This window comes from Microtus pennsylvanicus, chromosome 8, assembly GCF_037038515.1.
Source record: "Microtus pennsylvanicus isolate mMicPen1 chromosome 8, mMicPen1.hap1, whole genome shotgun sequence".
Classification (NCBI taxonomy): Eukaryota; Metazoa; Chordata; class Mammalia; order Rodentia; family Cricetidae; genus Microtus; species Microtus pennsylvanicus.
In genome coordinates, this window is record NC_134586.1 from 1,201,658 (window position 1) to 1,224,564 (window position 22,907).

Sequence of the window (22,907 nt, forward strand, 5' to 3'; positions counted from 1 at the left end):
TTGTAATTTTAGTTTCACAATATGTGTTACACATTTTACTCACGAGTGTCACTTCCGTGTTTATGTACTTTGAAAATTTTAAGTAAATACAGCCATCTCTCTGTATCCATGGAGACCCTGTGGTCCTCCAGCCTCATAACTGACAAGTACGGTATCTGCCCATAGCCACCACGCATCTCGCTGTGCACTCAACCCACTTGTGTAATAACACCCAGGACAATAGAGTGTGATGTAAACATTTGTTACCCCACGTGGGCCAGAGAACCAGGGCCAGCAAAAGAATCTACAGATTTAGTGGATAGAGATTCAGCCTCCTGTGGCTGTGGAGGGCCAGCACTCTACTTTTCTTTCCATTCTTTTTCTTTCAAAAATATAAACTTGTGGGTGCTGGAGAGATGGCTCAGTGGTTGAGAGCCTGTTGCTCTTGCAGAGGACTCAGGTTCGGTACTCAGCGCCCACATGGTGGCTCACAGCATCTGTGACTCCAGTCCCTGTGGATTTTTCTGGCCTCTGGGCACCAGACATGTACATGATGCACATACTTACATGAAAGCCATACACTTACATAGATAAAATTAGATAAATCTAAAAAGAAAATTTAAGATCATAAACTTGTGGATAATTAAAGTGATGAGAAAACTGACGCCACAGTTTGCCAGCCTATGACAGAATGGTGCCAGTCTTTACCTTTAATTAATTGTATATTGGAAGCCACCTGTGTACCTACATGTAGTTAATTTGAACATAAGCAGCATAAAACAATGATAAAAGTTTCAAAAGCATACTTTGTGATAATTCATTGATGCTTATACACAGACATAATTGTCCACTATGTTAACTTAATCCTCATTTGGTTATATCCTAAGAAGTTTTTGATGACTAAGTCATGTTTACCTCCTTCAGGTAAGTTGTGTGTGTGTGTGTGTGTGTGTGTGTGTGTAAACTTGTGTTACATCAAGCTGGCAGGCAGATTGTGGAAAGTTCAACTAGTCAGAAACCAAGAAATTTGGCCGTAGAATTAGAGGGAAAATAACTGTAATGCAGCCCATGTTCTCATTAGCAGGGAGGTGAGAGTGCTCAGCTGGTGACTAGTGTGTCTGCTTTAGGTCCCAGCTAGATTATAAAGAGCTTACAAAGTTGTGCAGATGTCTTATCTATCCTGAGATGTAAAACCTTCCGTAGCTCATGATAGCCCCTTGATCTTATCTATCCTGAGATGTAAAACCTTCCGTAGCTCTGTGATAGCCCCTTGATCTTATCTATCCTGAGATTTTAAACCTTCTGTAGCTCTGTGATAGCCCCTTGATCTTATCTATCCTGAGATTTTAAACCTTCCGTAGCTCTGTGATAGCCCCTTGATCTTATCTATCCTGAGATTTTAAACCTTCTGTAGCTCTGTGATAGCCCCTTGATCTTATCTATCCTGAGATTTTAAACCTTCTGTAGCTCTGTGATAGCCCCTTGATCTTATCTATCCTGAGATTTTAAACCTTCCGTAGCTCTGTGATAGCCCCTTGATCTTATCTATCCTGAGATTTTAAACCTTCCGTAGCTCTGTGATAGCCCCTTGACTGAACCATTCCCACCTGTCGGTCTTCAGGTTTTAGCCCTCAGTTGTGAGGTGAGGAAAGGGGGACAGAGAATTGCAGCAGAGCAGTTGTGTGTCCCATTGCAGTTCAGCTGCTCCTGCAGCAGACAAAGGCCAGGCAGTGTTCACAGCAGGTTCTTGTCAAGTAGGTGACATGTAGCTCATTTTTCGTTCTAATACTAGCTCATATTTAAAGAATTCTTGCAATGCATCAGGCATTTCCTGTGTGCTTTAAAAATATTTTTAAGTGTGTGTGTGTGTGAGTATGTGTGTGTGTGTGTGAGTGCATTGCTCAAGGAGGCCAGAAGAAAGCATCAGGTCCCCTGGAGCTGGTGTTACAGGTGGTTATGCGTCTCCCAGTGTGGGTGCTGGGAACCAAATTCTGGTCCTCTGCCAGGACATTCTTAACTGCCGAGACATCTCTGTAGGCCATCCCTCCCCTCCCCTCCCCAGTATTTGTTTGAGACAGGGTTTTACTGTGTAGCTCTGACTGGCCTGGAACTCATTTTGTTTACCAGGCTGGTTTGGAACTCACAGAAATCCACCTGCCTCTGCCTTATGAATGCTGGGATTAAAGGCATGTGACACCATGTCAGACTCTTTTAAAAATGTTTTTGATAACATGAATTCATTATACATAGCAATGTTTCATTATAACATTATTTTCATACATGCACTTGTATGTCAGTCATAATTACTCATTATTGCCCCAGCTTGTCTGGCTCCAACTCCCCGTGACTCCTTCTCTCCCAGACTGGTGTCCTATGAACGTTCATGCCTGCTCCCCTTTCTCCGACCCAGTCAGTTTTCTTAGGGTTGTGTACACGAGCACTGGCGTCTTGCCCGTGGCTACACCTATGAGAAAATATCTCTTCCTTAGCAACAACTCTGGGCTTTTCGACCCTATTTAGCCCTAAGACATTCGAGAACCCCACTTTTATCACTGGGCTGCTGCTTAGTAACCAGGTTTCAGAGCTTCTGTGTTGGAGCCAAGTTTGAACTCAGGTGTGTGGCTCCACAGCCTGTTTGTAAATTACCTTTTTGCAAACAAAGATCAGACAGGCTTTGGGCTCAGAGAGAACTGCCTGCCTCAGCCTTCCAATGCTGGGATTAAAGGTGTGCACTACCATACCCGCCTAGCCAATTTCTTTTCTAAAAACTGTGATCCCTGCAGGGTTGATGGCACAGGCCTTTAATCCCAGCACTTGAAAGGCAGAGAGACAGGTGGAGTTCTCTGAGTCTGATGCAGGCAGTCCACACAGTGAGTTCTAGGCCAGCCAGGGCTGCATAGAGATCCTGTCTCAAAAAACAACAAAAGCTTGTTTCTGTGACTGAATTCACAGGGCTTGCTTCCTCTGACGCTCTTGTCACTCTAGGTCCTGTGTGGAGACTCGGGAGAGGACGCCGAGTGCCATGCTGCCAAACTCCTGGAGGTCATCATCCTCCAGTGCAAGGGGAGGGGAATTGACCAGGTGATACTTCTTATGTAAAAATGTCCATGCCTGACTGATACTCTGCTTATCTTTTGATGGAAAGGTAAAAAGGCAGCCATAGTGTGTGCTTGCTGATGCAAATCCTATTTGATAGAAAAAAAAGACTCAGAAACATTCATGGCAATGGTAACAATAACATTACAATAAACAAACAGGAGCGTATGCAATAGAGAGAGTAGGGATCATGTGGGCTAGCTCCTGCTCCGAGCAGTTAAACAGAGCCCTCGCGCAGAGAAATGACAAGAGCAAAGGCCAGGGTCTGGGTGCTGAGTGTGCTACCAATGAGCGGGTCTTCTGTAGATGAGCGAGGAGGCTTGGGGAGAGCAGTGGGAAGGGAAGAGCGGGATCTGCAGCAGGAGCTCCTGTGGAAGGCATTAGGTGGGAGCCGGGGAAGGGCAAACACCTCGGTTTGCCTGCGGAACCTGCCCTGGGTAAGGAGGCCATGGGCAGCAGCAGGTGGTCATAGATGCTCATTAAACAAGTTTTCTAGGGCCAAATCTAGGGAAAATGAGCCACACAAAAGTCGACAGATTCCATTGCTGTGCGACTGGAGTGTGTCTAGGAAGCTTGGTTTATATTGTTTCCAAGTTAACTATGGAATGGTTTTGCTTTCTAAACCCTAGGGCCTATTGATTATCATGGAAAGGCTGTTTGGATAATGCTCACAGTGACTAAACCCTAGGGCCTATTGATTATCATGGAAGGGCTGTTTGGATAATGCTCACAGTGACTAAACCCTAGGGCCTATTGATTATCATGGAAGGGCTGTTTGGATAATGCTCACAGTGACTTGTCTTGAGATAGAAAGATGGGTTGTGAAAACTTCTGTCGGGTGGACTTTATCTCATCACCAACTTAGGAGAGTTATATCGGGTGGGAAAAGGTGACAGCTTCAGTTTGGAGGGGTGTGGCAAGTAGGAAGGAGCTGGACCAACCTTGTATAGTCAGCGAGAGTCTGCATTGTAATACAGTGAGCGTGCACTAGTCCTGGGCTGCAGAGGGAAGCTCATGACTCTGTGCCAACGAGCTGAGGACTGTAGGTGATGGAATGTTGGTGTGGACACTGCATAGCACCCTCAGCCAGAGCCTGGACTGCCCTCCTCTGGGTTTCCTGTCGACTAGAGGAAGGGCTGGTGTGTCTCGTCTGGGATGCCAGTGCTGTTGCTGCTGGTCTTTCATTCATTTATTTATTCATTTCTTATTGGATAATGTATTTCTATGAATATATCTTCCTAAGTCGTCAGTCTTCTTTTAATTTAATGGAAGGGATAATTGTTATATTAATTTTAAAACCTAAAGGTTTCTTTAACTCTTGGTGGCTTTACATATGATAGTAAATTTGTTAACTTTAGTTTTGAAACGTGTCAGAAAGTTGGGTTTTTTTTTGTTTGTTTTTTAAGCAGGGAGGTTCTTGAGACAGGATTTTTCTAAAACTTGCTCTGTAGACCAGGCTGGCCTCAACTCATAGATCCCCCTGCCTCTGCCTCCTGAGTGCTAGCATGCACCACCATGGCTGGCTTTCCTTGTGATTTTACTGATTTTTAAATAATTACTTCACCATGACTTGTGGTTCTAATGTAGATGATATCAGACATGTGTGACACCGTCCAGTCCAGTATCAGTGAGTATCTAGATGAGAAATACATGCTTGAGTTAGCATTGCAGTCAGGGGACCCACAGTATTGTCGTAGTCTGATTCATTTATTTCCAAATTGGCATCAACCCTGCCTTTGTTATTTACCTTGAACATGGAAGTGGCTGAGTGAAGGAGCTGTTTTGAAGGTGGAGCTCACAAGCTATTTCCTGCTGGCTGCAGCGTGTGGGTGACTCTTGCCTCTGTCCCACCCTCCAGTGTGTCCCGCTGTTTGTTCAGCTTGTCCTGGAGAGACTGACCCGTGGGGTCAAGACCAGTGAGCTGCGCACGATGTGTCTCCAGGTGGCGATTGCTGCCCTCTACTACAGCCCCGAGCTGTTGTTCCACACTCTGGAGCAAGTCCAGCTGCCGCACAACCCGGGGCCCGTCACCTCGCAGTTCATAAACCAGTGGATGAGCGACACGGATTACTTCCTTGGGTATGTGCCCTGTTGGTTTTCCATGGCCTTGATGTTTTGGGAAGTTTAGTTTTTAATACAGTGTTGTGTTGAGGGATATCTTTATATCTTGGGGACTATTTTTAGTGCATTATTATTTAAATTTTTGAAAATTAGGAATATTTAAAAAGATACTCTGTATCTGTGCCAGTATATGTGTGTGGGCACAACGTGTCCTGCCGTGTGTAGAGGATGTCTGAGCACAGCTTTTAGGAGTGACCTGCTGAGCCATCACTTTAATCCAGAAAATTAGAAATGTGTTTTGAAGTATAACCTGATGGAAAGATACATTATATAGTATATAATATAGAATAGTTGTTTTTAATTTTGTTTTCAAGACAAGATTTCATGTGCCCAGGCTGGCCTTGAATGCTTGATCCTCCTGCCTCTACCTTCTGAGTACTGGGCTCGTAAGATTCAGTTTTATTCATGTATATGTATGCATCTCTGTGGATGCTTACCGTGTGTATGAGTCATGTGTGTGTGTATCTCTGTGGATGCTTACCGTGTGTATGAGTCATGTGTGTGTGCATCTCTGTGGATGCTTACCGTGTGTATGAGTCATGTGTGTGTGCATCTCTGTGGATGCTTACCGTGTGTATGAGTCATGTGTGTGTGTGTCTCTGTGGATGCTTACCGCGTGTATGAGTCATGTGTGTGTGCGTCTCTGTGGATGCTTACCGTGTGTATGAGTCATGTGTGTGTGTGTCTCTGTGGATGCTTACCATGTGTATACTGTGCAGGGTGGGTACCCTCAGAGGCCGGAAGAAGTGTTGGTTCCTCTGGAGCTGGTGTTGTGGGTCCTGGGCATCAATCTCAAGTCCTCTAGAAGAACAGCAATTGCTCTTAACACTGAGTCGCAGCCCCCCCCCCCACTTTTGTCTTAATTTTTGATGTCTTTAAACAAAGGAAATAATTTCATAGAAATATGTCTAACATAAAATAACTAATCATTTTTGCCTTTGGAATTATAATTTTCTTATCTGTGGGAAGATGTGTGTGTAGCCACCTAGCATGCTGACTTTTTGAAACACTGTTTGGCACCTGGGGTTGGTGTGGATGGAGCATCTGCCAAGAGAGCACGGTCTGGAGAGCCCTTCATTTCTCCCGTTGCATGCAACCTTACGTTGCTGAGTAGACATTTCAGCTCTGACAACCTCAGATACAGCTCTTTCATTATCATAAGTGGTTACAGCAAGATGACTCCTGTAAGCCCTTCCCCTGTTCCTGAAATCAAGTCTTTTTATAGAGCTTAGGCTGGCCTTGGAATTGCTCTGTAGTTGAGATTTATCTGGAGTTTGCAGTACCCCTGCCTCAGCCTCCCCAGTGTTGTGGTTATAGGTATGATCCACCACACCTGACCTCCCTGACAGACTTTTTTGTGGTAAGAGCTGGTTGGTTTGTTTGTAGAATTTGGTTGATAAGGATTTTACTTCTTTTAGTTTTTCTAGAGCAGTGGTTCACAACCTCTTTGACTGACCTCTATCTCCAAAATAATACATAATGATTCATAACAGTAGGAAAAGTACAGTTATGAAATAACAGTAAGATTAGTTTATGTTTGGGGGTTTCCACAACACGAGGAGCCGTATTAAAGGGTCACGGCACTATGGAAGGTTGAGAACCATGGCTCTAGAGTTTGCCCTCTGTGACCGCATCTGCATGGTTTTCAACGCTCGCAGACACCACGACCGGAAGATGTGTATAATAGGACTGAGCATCCTCTTGGAGCTGCAGAACCGACCTCCTGCTGTGGACGCCGTGGCTGCACAGATCCTGCCCTCCATCCTCTTCCTGTTCCTCGGCCTGAAGCAGGTCTGTGCAACACGACAGCAGGTCAGCCGTGGAGATCCCGCAAAAGCACAGAAAGCCGACATGGAGGAAGATGGTAAAGCCTACTTACGATTTGTACTGTAGTTGATTTTGCTTTGTAAAAATAATTTATCATTAATTTGTTACTATAAAAATTAAATTATTTTACGTGTGTGAGTGTTTGCCAGCAGGCATGGTCATGTACACTATGTATGCCTGGCGTCTGTGGAGGCCAGAGGAGGTGTTGGATCTCCTAGAACTGAATTTAGATCACTGTGAACCAGGCCAGAAGGAGGCATTGGATCTCCTAGAACTGAATTTAGATCACTGTGAACCAGGCCAGAAGGAGGCGTTGGATCTCCTAGAACTGAATTTAGATCATTGTGAACGAGACCAGAAGGAGGCATTGGATCTCCAAGAACTGAATTTAGATCACTGAGAACCAGGCCAGAAGGAGGCATTGGATCTCCAAGAACTGAATTTAGATCACTGAGAACCAGGCCAGAAGGAGGCATTGGATCTCCAAGAACTGAATTTAGATCACTGTGAACCACCATGTGGGTTCTGAGAACCAACTTTGGTCCTCTGCATGAGGACCACTGAGCTCAGCCCCAGATTCTGCTTTAAAAATGTTAAAAAATTATAATTATACTTGTGTGCATGTGTGTGGAAGTCAGAAAACAGCTTACTGGGTCTTGGGGATTGAACTCAGATCTTGAGGCTTGGAGGCAAGTACTTCACTCACTGAAAATCTCACTGGCCTCTGCTTTCTTGTTTTTTGAGACAGGTCTTGCTTTGTAGCTCAGACTAGCTTTAAACTCACGATTCTCCTGCCTCCATCTCCTGTGTGCTAGGACTGTGTGTGTGCACTGTCATTTCTGACTTGGATTTTGATTGGAATGTGCTTCCTTTATTTCAGCCTGTTTGTGATCATTAAACAGATTAACATTCTTTGGCCTGTGACATATTTAAACTGGGCCTTGCATGACTTACAGATTTTATCGTGTGGAGTACGTTTAGATCTGTGCCCCTTGATACTTAAAACTCTGTGACTTCTAAGTGAAGCCTCGTAGGTGTTGTTTTGCCTTGAAAAGCATATATATGAGAATCAGATGGTCTTGACCATGAGTTAGCAACTGAAGACTTACTTTTTTGTATATACTGACGAGCTCAGTGAAAGTAGCTACCATTAACTGATTGACTCCCTAGATTAGGTGTACTCTCTCAGGATAAGAGTTTTATAGAGATTTTTTTTAATGGTTCTTGGGTAATTTATCTTAAAAATTAAAATTTCGAGAGGTTTAAAGACTAAACAAATTTAGCGTAAAATGGATGAATACAGGAAGTTCAGTCAATCAAGGATCACAGGGCTGGCAAGATATTTCAGTGGGTAAAATGCTTGCTGCCGAGCCTTATGATCTGAGTTCAGGCTCCACAACCCACATGTCAGGGAGGGAACTGATTCCTGAAAGATGTACTTTTGTATCTGGGGTAGACATTAGAGTGATAACTGTTTTCTAGAAGCACTTTGACCTTGAAGAATCATTGGAGTAAGCAGTAAAGAATCTTTGCTTCTTTATAATTTCTTACTTTCTTACCTATTTATTGGTTCATAGCTAGTATGGTCTTGGGGATACCCCAGACCTGAGAGTTGAAGTCATTGTGAATGGGAACCTTTCTGCGTTTCTTCCCATGAGAAGAGCAGGGCAGTCTGCAGTTCAGCAGGGTCTGAGCTGCCGAGTTTAAGAGGGAGACGCAGTCAGTCTGCTCTCGTGAGGAGAAGTTGATAGTTTAGATAGATCTTGTGCTGGTTTCACATTTCCGGATTACTTCATTGTCCTTGTTTTCACTCTTTACATGATTGGGTCCCCAGAGGAGATCTCCAGCGAGGAGGAGGAAACGAACGTCACGGCTCCAGCCATGCAGTCGCATGCCGGCAGAGGCGAGGAGGAGGATGACGACGACTGGGATGAAGACGTGCTGGAGGAGACGGCCCTGGAGGGCTTCAGCACCCCGCTGGACCTCGACAACAGTGTGGACGAGTACCAGTTTTTTACACACGCTCTACTGAGTATGTCTTCGCCACCCCCACCTCCGTTCCTCAAACCTGAAGACTTTTTTTTTTTTTTGGATTTTTCGAGACAGGGTTTCTCCATAGCTTTTTGGTTCCAGTCCTGGAACTAGCTCTTGTAGACCAGGCTGGCCTCGAACTCACAGAGATCCGCCTGCCTCTGCCTCCCGAGTGCTGGGATTAAAGGCGTGCGCCACCACCGACCGGCTTTGAAGACTTTTTTTTAAAACATCTTTAATTTCTTCCTGTTAGAAGGTGTTTTGGGGTCTGCCCCCATATTGGTATAGACTCTTTAAGATTTTTTCTTTTGCTTTAGAAATATCCAAACACATTTCAGATGATAAAGGTTAGAATGGTAACCCGAAAGCCACCCTAAACTCCCATTGCTGCCGCAGCAGCATCAGGCTGAGCCTGCAGCCATCTTCACAGACGTCATTGTAGGCACAAGTGTCTACATGTTGTGCTTGGTCTCAGACAAGAATGGCCCTTTTTCTCTTTCACAGCTGAGATTTTATTGGTTGAGGTGCATGCCTTTAATCCCAGCACTCAGGAGGCAGAGGCAGGCTCCAAAGCTACACAGAGAAACCCTGTCTCAAAAAACCAGGGGTTACTGTGTATGGCTATAAACACTGGGTGGTAGGAGTTGGGAGGAGCTGTGGTAGACACTGTCTCACACGTTGTCAGTGTTGGCACATGGGCCCCAGGAAAGCTTTGCTGTTCTCTGAGCCTCATCTGGGGAAAACTGCCACTCCCATGGGGCCGAGGCACTGGGGTCCTTGACTTAGCTCATGGCAACAACATGCATTCAATCCAGAGCTGCAGTTGCTTCCTACAAAAATAAAGAATAAGCGAATGAAATCCTTTGCAAATTATTAATCTAACCATTATACTGAAAACAATTTTTAGTTAATGTCTGTTATTTGCTTTATGGTTAAATAGTAGTTCTGTGATTATATTATCTTTTTTTTTAAGACAAAATTTCTTTATTTGTATATCTGTACCTTTATATTTATCTTTAAGTTCTATAATTTCTTTTTTTAATTTATTTTTTTATTTCTCTATTCAAAAATTTACACTTCTTCCCCTCCTCCCAATCCCCTCCCTCTCCCCCACTCCCCCTCCTCCCTTCCCCTCCCTGCTTGAGAGAAGTCAGGGAACCCTTCCCTGTGGGAAGTCCAAGGACCCCCCCCTACATCCAGGCCTAGGAAGCTGTGCATCCATATAGACTAGGGTCCCAAAAAGCCAGAACATGCCGTAAAAACAAGTCCCAGTGCCTTTATCAATGGCTTCTCAGTCAGCCCCCATTGTCAGCCACAATCAGAGAGTCGGGTTTGATCCCATGCTCCTTTAGTCCCGGTCCAGCTGGATTTGGTGAGCTCCCATTAGAACAGGCACACTGCCTCAGTGGGTGGACCAGCCCCTCACTGTCTTGACTTCCTTGCTCGTCTTCTCCCTCCTTCTGCCCTTCAACTGGACCTCTTTCATTTCTACTATTGGATGTTTAAAATTCTCATGTGTGCATCCTATTTTTGCCAAGCAGGCAATGCCAACACAATACACCACCATTGTTTGGTTCTGACACAGTGCAGGATTGCTCTCAAAGCCAGCTGTGGAGCTAGAAATAGGAAAGTGTGCTCCGGGATGGGCATCCTGACCATGCTCGACAGTCGAGATGCTCCTCTCGTGGGTTGCGCAGCCGTCTGTTGACAAACTCGACTAGACCACCAAGGAGCCTCTGAGGAGTTCTGGGAAGGGTGACATAGGATTGCAGGCGACTGCCATGAACGTGGGCTCTTTCTGCCCAGTGCAAAGTGGCTCTAAGCTGCTGACCTATTATGGTATTTTACTTCTGGGAGTAATTAGGTTTGAAGTGCAAGGTCTCCGGCATCCCAGACAATGTGAGATTGTTAGATCAGGAGTAGAACAGTAATCGATGAGAAGAGTGTATAGGTGGAGGACTTTAAGAGACAGGCAGAGGGTTTGATGTGTGGTGGAAAGGCTTCGCAGTGGTTTCCTGAGAGACCAATAGAGCTCTTGTGATTGAAATGGGAAGTTGAGAGCATTTAGAAAGAAAATGTTAAACTTTGTTTCAGTTGTGTTAAATTTGAAGGGTTTAGCTGAAAATGTCCAGGAAGAGAAGGGAAAGATTTTGCACAAGGCTGTAGATTTGGGTCCTCAGTGTAGAAACAGCTACTGTGGAAGGTCTTAGGAAGAGTCCAAGGAGAATGGTAACAGTGAATCTAGGTGTTTCCCAGAATCAGAATCTTAGGGAATATATATATATATATATATATATATATATATATATATATATATATATATATATATAATTAGGGAAAACTTCAGAAGAAGGTAGACAAAATTAGGGGAAACCACAGATTTGTAAAGGGGACTTTAGTTGGTAAGTGGAGTCTGAAACGATTGTCTCTGGGGATCGGTTTCATCACCCTGCCTCTTATTGTCTGGAAGAATTTTATTAAGATTTGATCATACCACCTACTTTTCCCGAGATAATAATGGTCACTGGCTTTCTTACCTTTTCTCCTCCAAACCCCCCCGAAATGCTGTAGCTGTGCAGAATCGGGATGCTGCCTGGTATCAGCTGCTGGTGGCGCCACTGAGTGAGGATCAGAAGAGAAAGCTGCAGGAGGTGTACACATTGGCGGAGCATCGGAGGGCAATGGGAGGTCAGCCGTCCTTTCCACACTGTGTGTCAGGGGGCCACCATCCGCCTCGCTTGATTAGCTGAAGAGCAGCCCTTCATGATAATGAAGAATTCCATGGCTGTTCTTGCTTTGATTTCATGACAGGCTCTTCTGTGCAGCCTAGACCTCCCTGAACTAGTAATCCTCCTATTTTGATCTGTATGTGTGTGCTAGAGTTACTGGTATATGTTCCTTCTCCTGGGCTGATTTGTATGTGGAGGCTGCTTGTTTGTTTCCTGGCAGTCCAAACCCAAATAATCTCTCAGAAACTATGTTAATTATATCACTGCTTAGCCTATTAGCTTGTGCATATTTCTAGCTAGCTCTTACATCTTGAGTTGACTCATTTCTATCAATCTGCGTATCATCATGAGATTGTGGCCTACCGGCAAGGTTCCAACATCCCTCTCCTCCAGCTGCTGCAGGGCATCTCCTGACTCCACCTACTCTCTCTTCCTCTATCTGCTTGGAATTCCCACTTTGCCCTGTTCTGCGCTGCAATAGGCCCAAAGCAGCTTCTTTATTAACTAATGGTATTCACAGCACACAGAGGGGAATCCCACATCACCTTCCTTTTTCTGTCTAAATAAAATGGAAGATTTTAACTTTAACATAGTAAAATTATATATACAAAACAGTTATCAAGCAAGAATTACAGTTACAGTGTTTAGTCCATTTATATTTGGCAAATTAGAAAAATACACTATCATCTATCCTATCTTTGTGAGTCTAAAGTCTTTAAAGTTAATCAGTGCTCTTGCCCTCTTGCCTTAGCACCCTTTTATGTCTTCCCTTCCCTCTTTTCAGTAGCAGGGAGGCTTCACATCTGAGGACAAGATCATCTTCTCTGCGTTTAACTTTGGGGTCGCGCCCAGCAACAACTGAAAGGCGTGCCCACCGTTCACCGACCAGCATCACCGCTGCTGCTGCTTTCACGGAATGCGTGAGGGCCAAGAGGGAAACAAGGGGCCGTGTCGTCGGCATCAGGCAGCCACGGACTCGCTCGCCCTTCCCTTGATCCTTCTTAACCTGGAATATGTATTTTTCAATGGCTACTGTAATGTATGAAATTAAAGAAAAGCAGAGTCATTGAGTGGAAAGGACAAAGCACCTGGTCTGAAGGCCAAACACTGAGGGGTTAGAGTTAGGTATCGGCGCATGCGTCTCAGGTTTTTGCCTTGCAGAATCAGTGGATTTATGCGGATAACAGTGCCTTCTGTTGTACATGAATTATCAGAAACAAATTTTTTTGGAGTGCGTTGCAATTTTTTTAAATCACAAAGCATTTCTAGATGTCCTGTAAACCTTGGTTGTATGTCACCTCACTCTTCATTGTCCCCTGCAGCGGCTGCCAGGCAGTTAGTGCGAGTCTAACTCTGGTTTCAGAAACACCCTTGCTCCTCTGACCACCCTGTGCCGAGTGGCCTTCTTCAGCGGTCGGAGCTTAGGCCGTGGCTTCACAGAGAACTGCTGTATTCCCTTTTCCGTCACATTTTCCCTCTTGAATGGGGTGATGTTTCAGGATCACAAATGTGTTGATTATGTTGGTAACCTGCTAAGTTCAGGCTTTTCCCACTTCTGGGCACCAGCAGCAGGGGCCTGTCAGTCACTGGGCTTAGCAGCAAGACTGAAGTTCTTACGAATCACATGTTTAACTATATTGTACTGGTTGGGGGCATCCAAATACGAAGGCACATTAAAGTTTTAAGAAGGCAATTTCTGGGGGAGGACTTGGTCGCTACTTACCATTCCAGCCACGTTGGACAGGGCCCAAAGCATTTTATAATTTTTTTCTTCTTTTTTTCTTTTCTCCTCCCCCCCCCCCTCTTTCTTTTTAGAAAGAGTCTTGCTCTGTATGCAACTCAGGCTGGCCCCAAAGTTGCATCCCTCTTGACTGCTGTTGACAGGCCCAGCTGATTTTTATCTTCTTTTTAAGTCAGGGTCTTGCTTCACAGTTCTGGCTGGACTGGAACTCTACGCAGCCTAGTCTGGCCTCAGCTTCCCAGGGATTGGAGTTATGGCCCACTTCAGGTGACCCAGCAGATCTCACTACCTGCTTTCTCAGAGTCTGAAATTTCTCCAGCCTGATTTAACTTGTTCTCTATTATGGCTCAGTTGGTTTTTAAAAATTCTCCAAGGGTTGGTCTTTTGGTCAGCTGGGTTTATAGGTGAATGATGTCAGTATTGTAGATGACTTTTTCCTGAACTGTTCAAAAGCCAAATATGAACCCCACAGTGCTTTTATTTAGCAAAATGAAAATATGTCATCAGGACTTGATGTATTTCTGGATGTGATACAAATTTTGTTTCTGTGAAATGCCTACAGTGTAAATTTCCATCTGCAGCTGGCAGAATTTCCTGGATGCTTCCTGAATTTGCCAACCCTTGCTCGTATATTTTGTTTTAAAATTTAGGTTATTTAATTTTTTTTTTTAAGAAGTATCTTGAAAAGCCATACGTTTCAGAGTGAAATGGCCCTGCATTTTCCCACCCCTCATTTTTCAGGGCACCAAAGCTGCATGACCCCCAGCAAGTAGAAGGGAAAGATTGCATTGTGGGGGAATTTTAGATCTTGGAAATTGTTTGATTCCCCCACGTCTCATACGGTTTAACTGTAATGTAGGTAATATGCCTTCACACTGGATCTCGGGGGCATGGGTTTGAGAGATGTTGCTTTGTGGTGGATTGTCATCTGCAGCTATAAAGGGAACGGAGACTCCTGCACACCACCACACCTTGTTTTTGAAGCCAGAGTCATTGTATGATTTTATTACCAGAAGTGCTAACCGGAATGTGATCTGGTTACTTTGGAAATGCAGGAACTTACATGAATGTACTGTAAAATAAAGTGTGGGCTAATTCCCACCAACTGAACTCTGCTGTGTGACTGTTTTCTGGAGCGTGGAGTTGATAACTTGTTGGCACGTTTTCCTGACTTTCAGGAACCTGGAACAAGAGGGGAGAGCGGGAGTAACATCAGGATCTCTGGTCTCCTCGTGAACAGTGTGAGCAGGCCACGGGAGTGCATCCTGCTAGGCAGATGCTAAAGAGGACGAGACAGGAGGATCACGGGTACTTTAGAGCCAGTCATGGTGACACATATCTGCAGCCCAGGATAGTAGACGTGAGGATCGTACATTCAAGGCCATCCTCACCTACATGGTGAGTCAGAGGCCAGCCTGGGTGATGTATGACTAGCTCAAAAATAAATGTATAAGAATTTAAAATATTAAAAATTGAATTGAATAGCACACCAGAAAAGGATCATACTCTGTGGTCACACAGAATTCATCTTAAGGGATCTGAGAATGGTTTGACACATAAGCATACCTGCAGGACCAAACCATCGTCATTTCAAACAGTATTGTGAAAGTATTTGATAAAATTTAGCATCCTCCAATAATAAAAACTTTAAAAATCAGGTATAGCAAGAATTCGCCTCAACACAACTTCATATATAACACTATAATGTATATTCAGATAACATATCTTCATATAATATATTCAGATAACACCATATTAATGGGGGAAAGTTGAAAGCCTGCCTTCTGAGAACTAGAATAAGACAAGGTTCTAGCTTTGTTGTTATAGTTCTGAGAAATTAGGCAAGAGAAAGAAATGGCACCCAGATCAGAAAGAGGACTCTTCTTTATTATTATTAGCTTTCTTTTTATTTATTTTTTGTGACTTTTTGTCACATCTTGCATCTCAATCCCATTCATTTCCCACCTCTTTGTACCGCCCTCTGCCCTTGCAAACCAACCCTCCACTCCAATAAAATAAAACTTGAAGAAAAATTAAAAAAAAAATCTCATCACGGAAGCTGTAGTGCAACACAGTCACACAGTAAACCCTTTTATCCATAGATCTTGCAAATGTTCATTGCAAAGAGTTATTGGTCTGGTTGGAGGCCTCTGGTTTCTCGGTCAATGCTGGGCCCTCACCACCAGATTCCTCTTTGGGTCTCCTGTTGTTGCCCTGTGTCATGGAGATCCTGCAGCTTTGGGTCTGTGGGTCAGGCCCCTTCACTCGCTCCAGCAGATCATAGATGGGTGGATGCTGGGATGGGCCAGCTCATAGCCCTGGTTCTGGGCATGGATAGTTGCAGGATTAGCCAGCCCGCTAACTCTCGCCATGTCTTTACCGCCAGGATGCGCTCTCCGGCCTTGCCCCAGCTAGTTCACCCCTTGTAGTCATGAACGAGGACCGGTTCTGCTGTTTTCACGCCCTTAGGGTCGGCTCTCCCACACCTACAAGTCCAGAGCCAGCTCTACTGTGGCCCAGGCGAGGTGCAGGGGCCATTTCCCAGAATGCTGCGGGCGGTGAGGGGAAGGGGCAGTTCTCCACCTGCCACAGGTGTTGAGGGGTGGGGGAGGCAGTCCTTCCCCACCCACACCACCACACGTCAAATGAAGAACAGGACCAGATCTGTGCTCAGAGAATACTCAGGGCCAGCTCCTGTCACCGCTATCAAGAGGGTCAGCTCTACCGTGTGGTCCAGGAAGGTACTAGGTTCACAGAAAGAGGACTCTATCCCTCTTTGCAAACAGCATGATTTTTAAATGTTTATTTATTAATTTTTAAGTTTTATAGGATATTTTTTGACAATTTTTTAGTGTAGTATATTCTGATTATGCCTTTTCTCCCCCTCCAATTCCTCCCAGAACCTCCCCAGAATATTTTTTTGTTATATTTAATGTGTATATGTGTGTGTGTGTCCTGCCATAAAGTTTCTAGGATTAAATTCAGTTTTTCAGGCAGCAATCACCTTACCTGATGAGCTATGTTGGGAACTTAGAATGATCTTATGAAGAAAAAACTAAAAAGACACAACTAAAAACTTGTTAGGACTGAAAAGAAGTTCAATTAAGTTGCAGAATATAAGATTTACCTATCAAATTAGCCTATCCATACATAAATAATAAACTAGTTGAAAATCAAGAGAATAAGAGTTATAAAAATAAATATAACCCCAAAACGTATAAATTTTACTGAGAAGGCAAGCAAGCTGTAATGAAGATAAATCACGGATGAAAGAAACTGAAGACACACGTAGAAAGGTGCTCCATGTTCACATTGGAAGACTATGTTGTATGTACATACATGTACACATGTGCATACGCATGTGGAAGCCAGCGGCTAACACTGACTATCTTCAATTGATCCCCACTTTAGTTTTTTTTTCATTTTTTTTATTGATAAAAGGAGAATAAAGAAAAGAAAGAAAAAAAAACAAATTTCCACCTCCTCCCAGCCTCCCATTTCCCTCCCCCTCCTCCCATTCTTCTCCCCCTCCTCCCACCCCTCTCCCTTTCCCCCCACTTTTCTCCCCCTCCCTCTCCAGTCCAAAGAGCAGTCAGGGTTCCCTGCCCTGTGGTAAGTCCTAGGTCCTCCCCCCTCCGTCCATATCTAGAAAGGTGAACATCCAAACTGGCTAGGCTCCCACCAAGCCAGTACATTGCGTTGGATCAAAACCGCGTGCCATTGTCCTTGGCTTCTCATCAGCCCTCATTGTTCGTCATGTTCAGAGAGTCCAGTTTTATCCCATGCTTTTTTTGGTAACAGTCCAGCTGGCCTTGGTGAGCTCCCAGTAGATCAGCTCCACTGTCTCAGTGGGTGGGTGCACCCCTCGTGGTCCCGACTTCTTTGCTCATGTTCTCCCTCCTTCTGCTCCTCCTTGGGACCTTGGGAGCTCTATCCAGTGTTCCAGTGTGGGTCTCTGTCTCTATCTCCATCCATCGCCAGATGAAAGTTCTAGGATGATATGCATGATATTCGTCAGTATTGCTCTAGGATAGGGTCATTTCAGGTTCCCTATCCTCAGCTGCCCAAGGAACTAACTGGGGGCCTCAGCTTGGGCACCTGGGAGCCCCTCTAGGGTCAAGTCTCCTGCCCATCCTAAAGTGGGTCCTTTAACTAAGAAATGGGGTTCCGTGCTCCCCTATCCAACCTTCCTTTATCCCGATCCTCCTGTTTCCCCAAGTCCCCCCTCCTTTCCTTCTACCTTTTCTCTCCCCATCTCCCCTTACCCCCATCCCACCCCACCCCCAACATCCCACTTTTCTCCCCGGCAATTTTGTCTACTTCCCTTATCCAAGAGGATAACTATATGTTTTTCCTTGGGTTCACCTTCTTACTTAGCTTCGCCTATTGTAGACTCCGTGACCCCTATCTATGGCTAGAAACCAATTATGAGTGAGTACATCCCATGTTCATCTTTTTGGGTCTGGGATACCTCACTCAGGATAGTGTTTTCTATTTCCATCCATTTGCATGCAAAATTCGAGAAGTCATTGTTTTTTACCGCAGCGTAGTACTCTAATGTGTATATATTCCATACTTTCTTCATCCATTCTTCCATTGAAGCCCACTTTAGTTTTTAAGACATTGTCTCTTCTCTAAATCTACAGCTCGTCAATTGGCTAGATTGACTGGTCAGTGAGCTCTGAGGATCTGCTTGTCTTCCCTATCTCCCAATGCTGGGGCATGTGCTGTCTACTACATGATGTTCCTTGATTCCAAGATGGCCTTTGTAGGTGGAGGCTGGTTGTTTGTTCCTGGCAGTCCAGACCTGAAATAATTACACAGAAACTATATTATTTAAAACACTGCTTGGTCCATACCTTAAGTGTATTGCTAGCTAGCTCTTATATCTTAAATTAATCCATTTCTATTATTTTATATTTTACCACAAAAGTTCCCAGGCGTCTGTCTACTTTGGAAGTGGCTACATGGTGTCTCTCTGACTCCGCCTACTCTCTCTACATCTGTTTGGATTTCCTGCCTGGCTTTACTTTGTTAAGCCATTGACCAAAAGCAGATTTATTCATTAACCAATAAAAGCAACACATATACAGAAGGACTTCCCACACTATTTCCCCTTTTCTGTTTAAGTAAAAAGGAAGGCTTTAACATGGTAAAATTATATATAATAAAACAGGTATAAAGCAAAAATTACAGTTACTATATACTAAGGAAAACTATAATTACAACTATTCTTCAACTCCATCAAAGACTCCAGAAGGATATAATATTACTTAACTAAACATAAAGTGCATTGTAAGCAACTTCCAAAACTCTAGAATTGACAGAGATATCTTGCTGCCTGGACAGTCACCCAAAGTTCTTCTGTAACATTGGGGCATCCAATCTTCAGCCTATAGGCCCATAGTATTCAGCAGACTTTTCCATGAAGCAGGAGATTTGAAGATCTGTTCTGCCTTATAATGGCAAAGTCCATCAGTTGCTTTCTTCTGTGTCCTGCAGAATGTCTGGCAGACTCTTTCATGAAGCAGGAACCCTGAAAGATGGTCTCACCTATAGGCAAGTTCAGCGGTTATTTTTCTGTGGGTCCTGCATGTCCAGTTCATACAGCATAACATCAAGCAGTCCAGGAAAGAGCAGTTTCTTGCCCATATGGCTATCAAACTCCATAAGGATCCTCTTCGATGCCCATCTTTCTCTGAAGTAGATTGGTGCTGCCAGGAGCAGATGTGTCTCATTGTTATGAAAAGTCCTAAGTTTTTAAACATTTTAAATGCCATATTCCATAGGTCTTTGAAAGACTTGAAGATTATCGATCTAATTGAAATAGATCTCTTTATATCTAGAAAAACCTAACATGACTACAAGCTTGACTATTATAGATGACTATCTATTAACCCATATTTTAAACTTATACATTACATTTTTAAATGAGCTGCATGCACAATACCTTAATCAAGAGCAGAAATATACATATAGCAAATTGACCTTAAATTTGTATTAGCAGACCAAGATCCATACCAATGCAAAGTATTCATCTCTACATCATATCTCCCTTTAAATGTAAACAAATGTTTATAAACAATCATTTAGGGAATTTGGGCAGTATTCTCTCCAAACTGCTTCCTGCTTTTTGTTGGGTGAAGTATTTTCTTTTGGGGGAGTTCACAGAGACCTTTTGGGGATCTTGGTCCATCAAACCATATTAGTCTGGAAGGAATCCACAGGTTCTCTGTGGAAACAAAAGCAGAACCTCTTTTCCAAAGCAGCATATCCTTAGACCCAAATTTTGAAGTCAAGGTACCTTTAAAGTATATATGTTAGTTTAGTTTAGCAGCCTGTACAATGAAATGTCCCACTGTACTTAGCTCATTCACAGTCAAAAAATTCAATGAAAACACAAAAATATGCATAATCCAGACTCTTTGAGTAGTTTCCATCTTTACATGGCTTATTTTTCTTTTCTCCTTTAATCTATGACTGTCTGCACTCTGTCTCTTTAAAGACTTTGTTTTATTTTTTTAATGATTTACTTCTATTTATTCTCTTTTTCTTCTCTCTCCCAAACCCATGTACATTTTCTAAGCACATTTAGAGGTTTAGTTCTGTCGGAATCTGTCTTCATTGTGTATCTGTAATCATTTTTGGCCAGGAGCACTTTTAAAATGGAAAACAGCTTGGTTGCAGTGGCCCTGGATGTTGGCTCCACCTCTTATAGCTTTTTAACAAGGCTGAGGTAATTTACTGCAAGCTCTGGGATGGCCAGGAGGGAGCCACGCTCACCACCTCAACTCTGGTAAGCAGTTGGCCCATGTTGCCACCTAGTAACTTGCTACCACAAACCTCATTCAAGTGCTTGACCTCCTGAAAGATCCAGAGTTCATGCTGGCAGCATGAACCAGGAAGCCCCCACAGTTTTTTTTTGCTGCTAATACTAAATCAGGAAGACCTCTCTTAAAGGAGCTGTAGCACCCTTGTTCACTGCCAGCAAACAGAGTTTATCTGAAAAAAAAATGCTGCTAAACTTCATTTTTTTGTGTCTAGAATTCTTTCCATGCTCTCTCAGGTTTTATGTGGATTTAGCTGGCACACACTGGCACGGCAGTCTGTAGACTGAGAAGGAGATAGAGGAGGAGAGAGGAAGCAGACTGAGTGTGCTCTTCTAGGTACCCAAAGCCACGCCCAACCTGCTCTGGCCTCTCAAAGGCCATTGGCTGAAGGAGGTTCCCCATCAGGCCCTCATAACTTTAAGATTGCTCCATGACTTCAAGATGTCCCCTGACCTAAGGTAGATCCCTGTGATTCTAGAATGGATCCCATGCCTCTAAGATGACTGCCAATGATCCTGTCCAATTGCCTTATACATCTGCGGCAATGTTAATGGCAAACAGGAGGCTTGGCAGCACAGTATTTTAAAGATTCTGTCATTTAAACCTGTGACTTCCATCTTGGATGGATGCATTCTCTCCCTGTCTCTATGTTGTGTAATTTGCTCTGATTGGAGCCTTGTCACACGCAGCTCTATGAGGAAGTTCATTTAGCTCAAGTCATCAGCTTCCTGCTGATGGACACAGGAGTTTGGTGTATGTTTTGTCCCTTGTCAAGAGTTCAGAAACTCTGCCTAGTGTATAGCCCTGAATCATGATCAGCCACCATGCACCATGGACTTCTGGCCCTCAGGAATGGTGTCTCCGTGGCTAAGTTTGAGGGCAACTGGTTATGCTGCTATAGAAAACAAATACATTGTTTATATATACAATTAAAGAGGATAAAATGATGGCACATTTTTCCCCTTTGTTTTTAAAGTTTTTTAATGATTGCAGGATTTGTGGATTAACCTGAAAATTTAAGCAAGGTTTAACTAGGTACCAATTATAAAAACGGGCATTTTGTCATGTATTGCTTTGGTCAGTTGGTTTAATTTGATGGCTTAAATAAGATTTTCTGGCTGGAGAGAGATGGTTAAGAGAGCTTACTGCTCTTACCGAAGATCTGGATTCAGTTCCCAGCACCCACATGGTGCCTCATAACTGTAACTCCAGTTCCAGAGAATCTGATGGCCTCTTCTGGCCTCCTGGGGCACCAGGCATGCACTCAGTGCATACACATGTATGCAGGCCAAACACTTATGCACATAAACTAGATAAATATTAAAATAGAAACAAGATCAGCCCCCTTTTTTTCATTCTGAATTGGCTAAGTGGTGTTCCTTTGCCTAATCATGGCTCATTCACACCTGCAGGTAGCCGTTTGGCTGCCTGGGGGTGGGATCAGCAGGGCCAGCTACACCTTTTTCTCCATGTGATCATTTATCCTCCCCTTTTGAGACAGGTTCTTACTGTGTAGCCCATGCTGGCCTGGAACTGGAGTTTTCCCTGCTTCACTTCTTCCAAGGGTTGGGATACAGGTGTGTACTACCTTACCTGTCCAAACATTTCCACACAGTGACAGCAGCTTTGAGGGAGTGTACTTGGGTTTGGAGGCACACACCTTTAATCCTAACACTTGGGAGTCAGAGGCAGGCAGATCTTTGTGAGTTCAAGAACAGCCTAGTCTATAGAGTGAGTGCCAGGACAACCAAATATACACAGAGAAACCCTGTATATCAAAAAGTCAAAATTAAAAATAAAAGAAATAGAGTTTAAAATAAAGCCACATCAAGTGAAAGATACACAGAGAGTCTGGATACTGTATGTTATTGTGTTGTCTTTAAATTGTTTGATGACTGAGAAAGGAAAGAAAAACTGCTAAAAGATATTTGATTATAAATGCTGCTGGATTAATCCAACATATATATTTTGACTTCAAAATTTAAGTCAAAAGGCATCTTACTTTGGAGAAGAGATTTTGCTTTTGTTTCCACAGGAAATGAGAGGTTGTGGATTCATTCTAGGCTAAGAAAAATCAGGTTTGATCAAGGAAAACCCCCTGAAAAATCTCTGATTTGAGTGGATGACCCAGATGTCTCAGTTCTACATCCAGAATGGCCTCAAGACTGCTGGCTGAGATGATCAAGCCTCACAGAATACTCCAATCAGGACTTGATCATAATTCTAAATTTTCTTTAGATCCCTATAAGATTATTAGCACCCCCAAATCAGCAGGAAGTATCCTGGAAAACTATGCCCACATTCCCCAAAAATAGATTATGGATATTTATCTTTGTTTAGAGTGTTGGTTACAAGATGTTATAGAAAATGGCCTGGACAAAAAGCTAAACAAAGGAGATTTGATTCAGAGTTCTTCAGAGTTCTTATTTTTTTTTAAAAGAGGGGGAAGTGCTGTGGGACAATGGTCTTTATCCTGTCACTTGTATTATTTTTAATAAAATGCTGATTGGCCACTAGCTAGGCAGGAAGTATAGGTGGGGCCACCAGGGAGGA

At 43.6% G+C, this 22,907-nt stretch overlaps 1 protein-coding gene across 2 annotated transcripts in view; it reads left to right on the plus strand.

The window, feature by feature from the left end:
* Ipo8 (importin 8) overlaps positions 1 to 14,634 on the plus strand; it is a 72,569-nt gene extending 57,935 nt beyond the window's left edge. The window contains exons 20-25 of one of the 2 annotated variants that reach the window (XM_075982228.1): positions 2,965 to 3,060; positions 4,934 to 5,154; positions 6,855 to 7,060; positions 8,858 to 9,055; positions 11,626 to 11,742; positions 12,568 to 14,634. In XM_075982228.1, coding sequence (XP_075838343.1) covers positions 2,965 to 3,060; positions 4,934 to 5,154; positions 6,855 to 7,060; positions 8,858 to 9,055; positions 11,626 to 11,742; positions 12,568 to 12,590 — 861 coding nt within the window. In that variant the 3' untranslated portion in view covers positions 12,591 to 14,634. The remainder of the gene's footprint in view (positions 1 to 2,964; positions 3,061 to 4,933; positions 5,155 to 6,854; positions 7,061 to 8,857; positions 9,056 to 11,625; positions 11,743 to 12,567) is intronic. The other variant, XM_075982229.1, reaches the window with a different exon arrangement.
* The last annotated feature ends 8,273 nt before the right edge of the window (positions 14,635 to 22,907 follow it).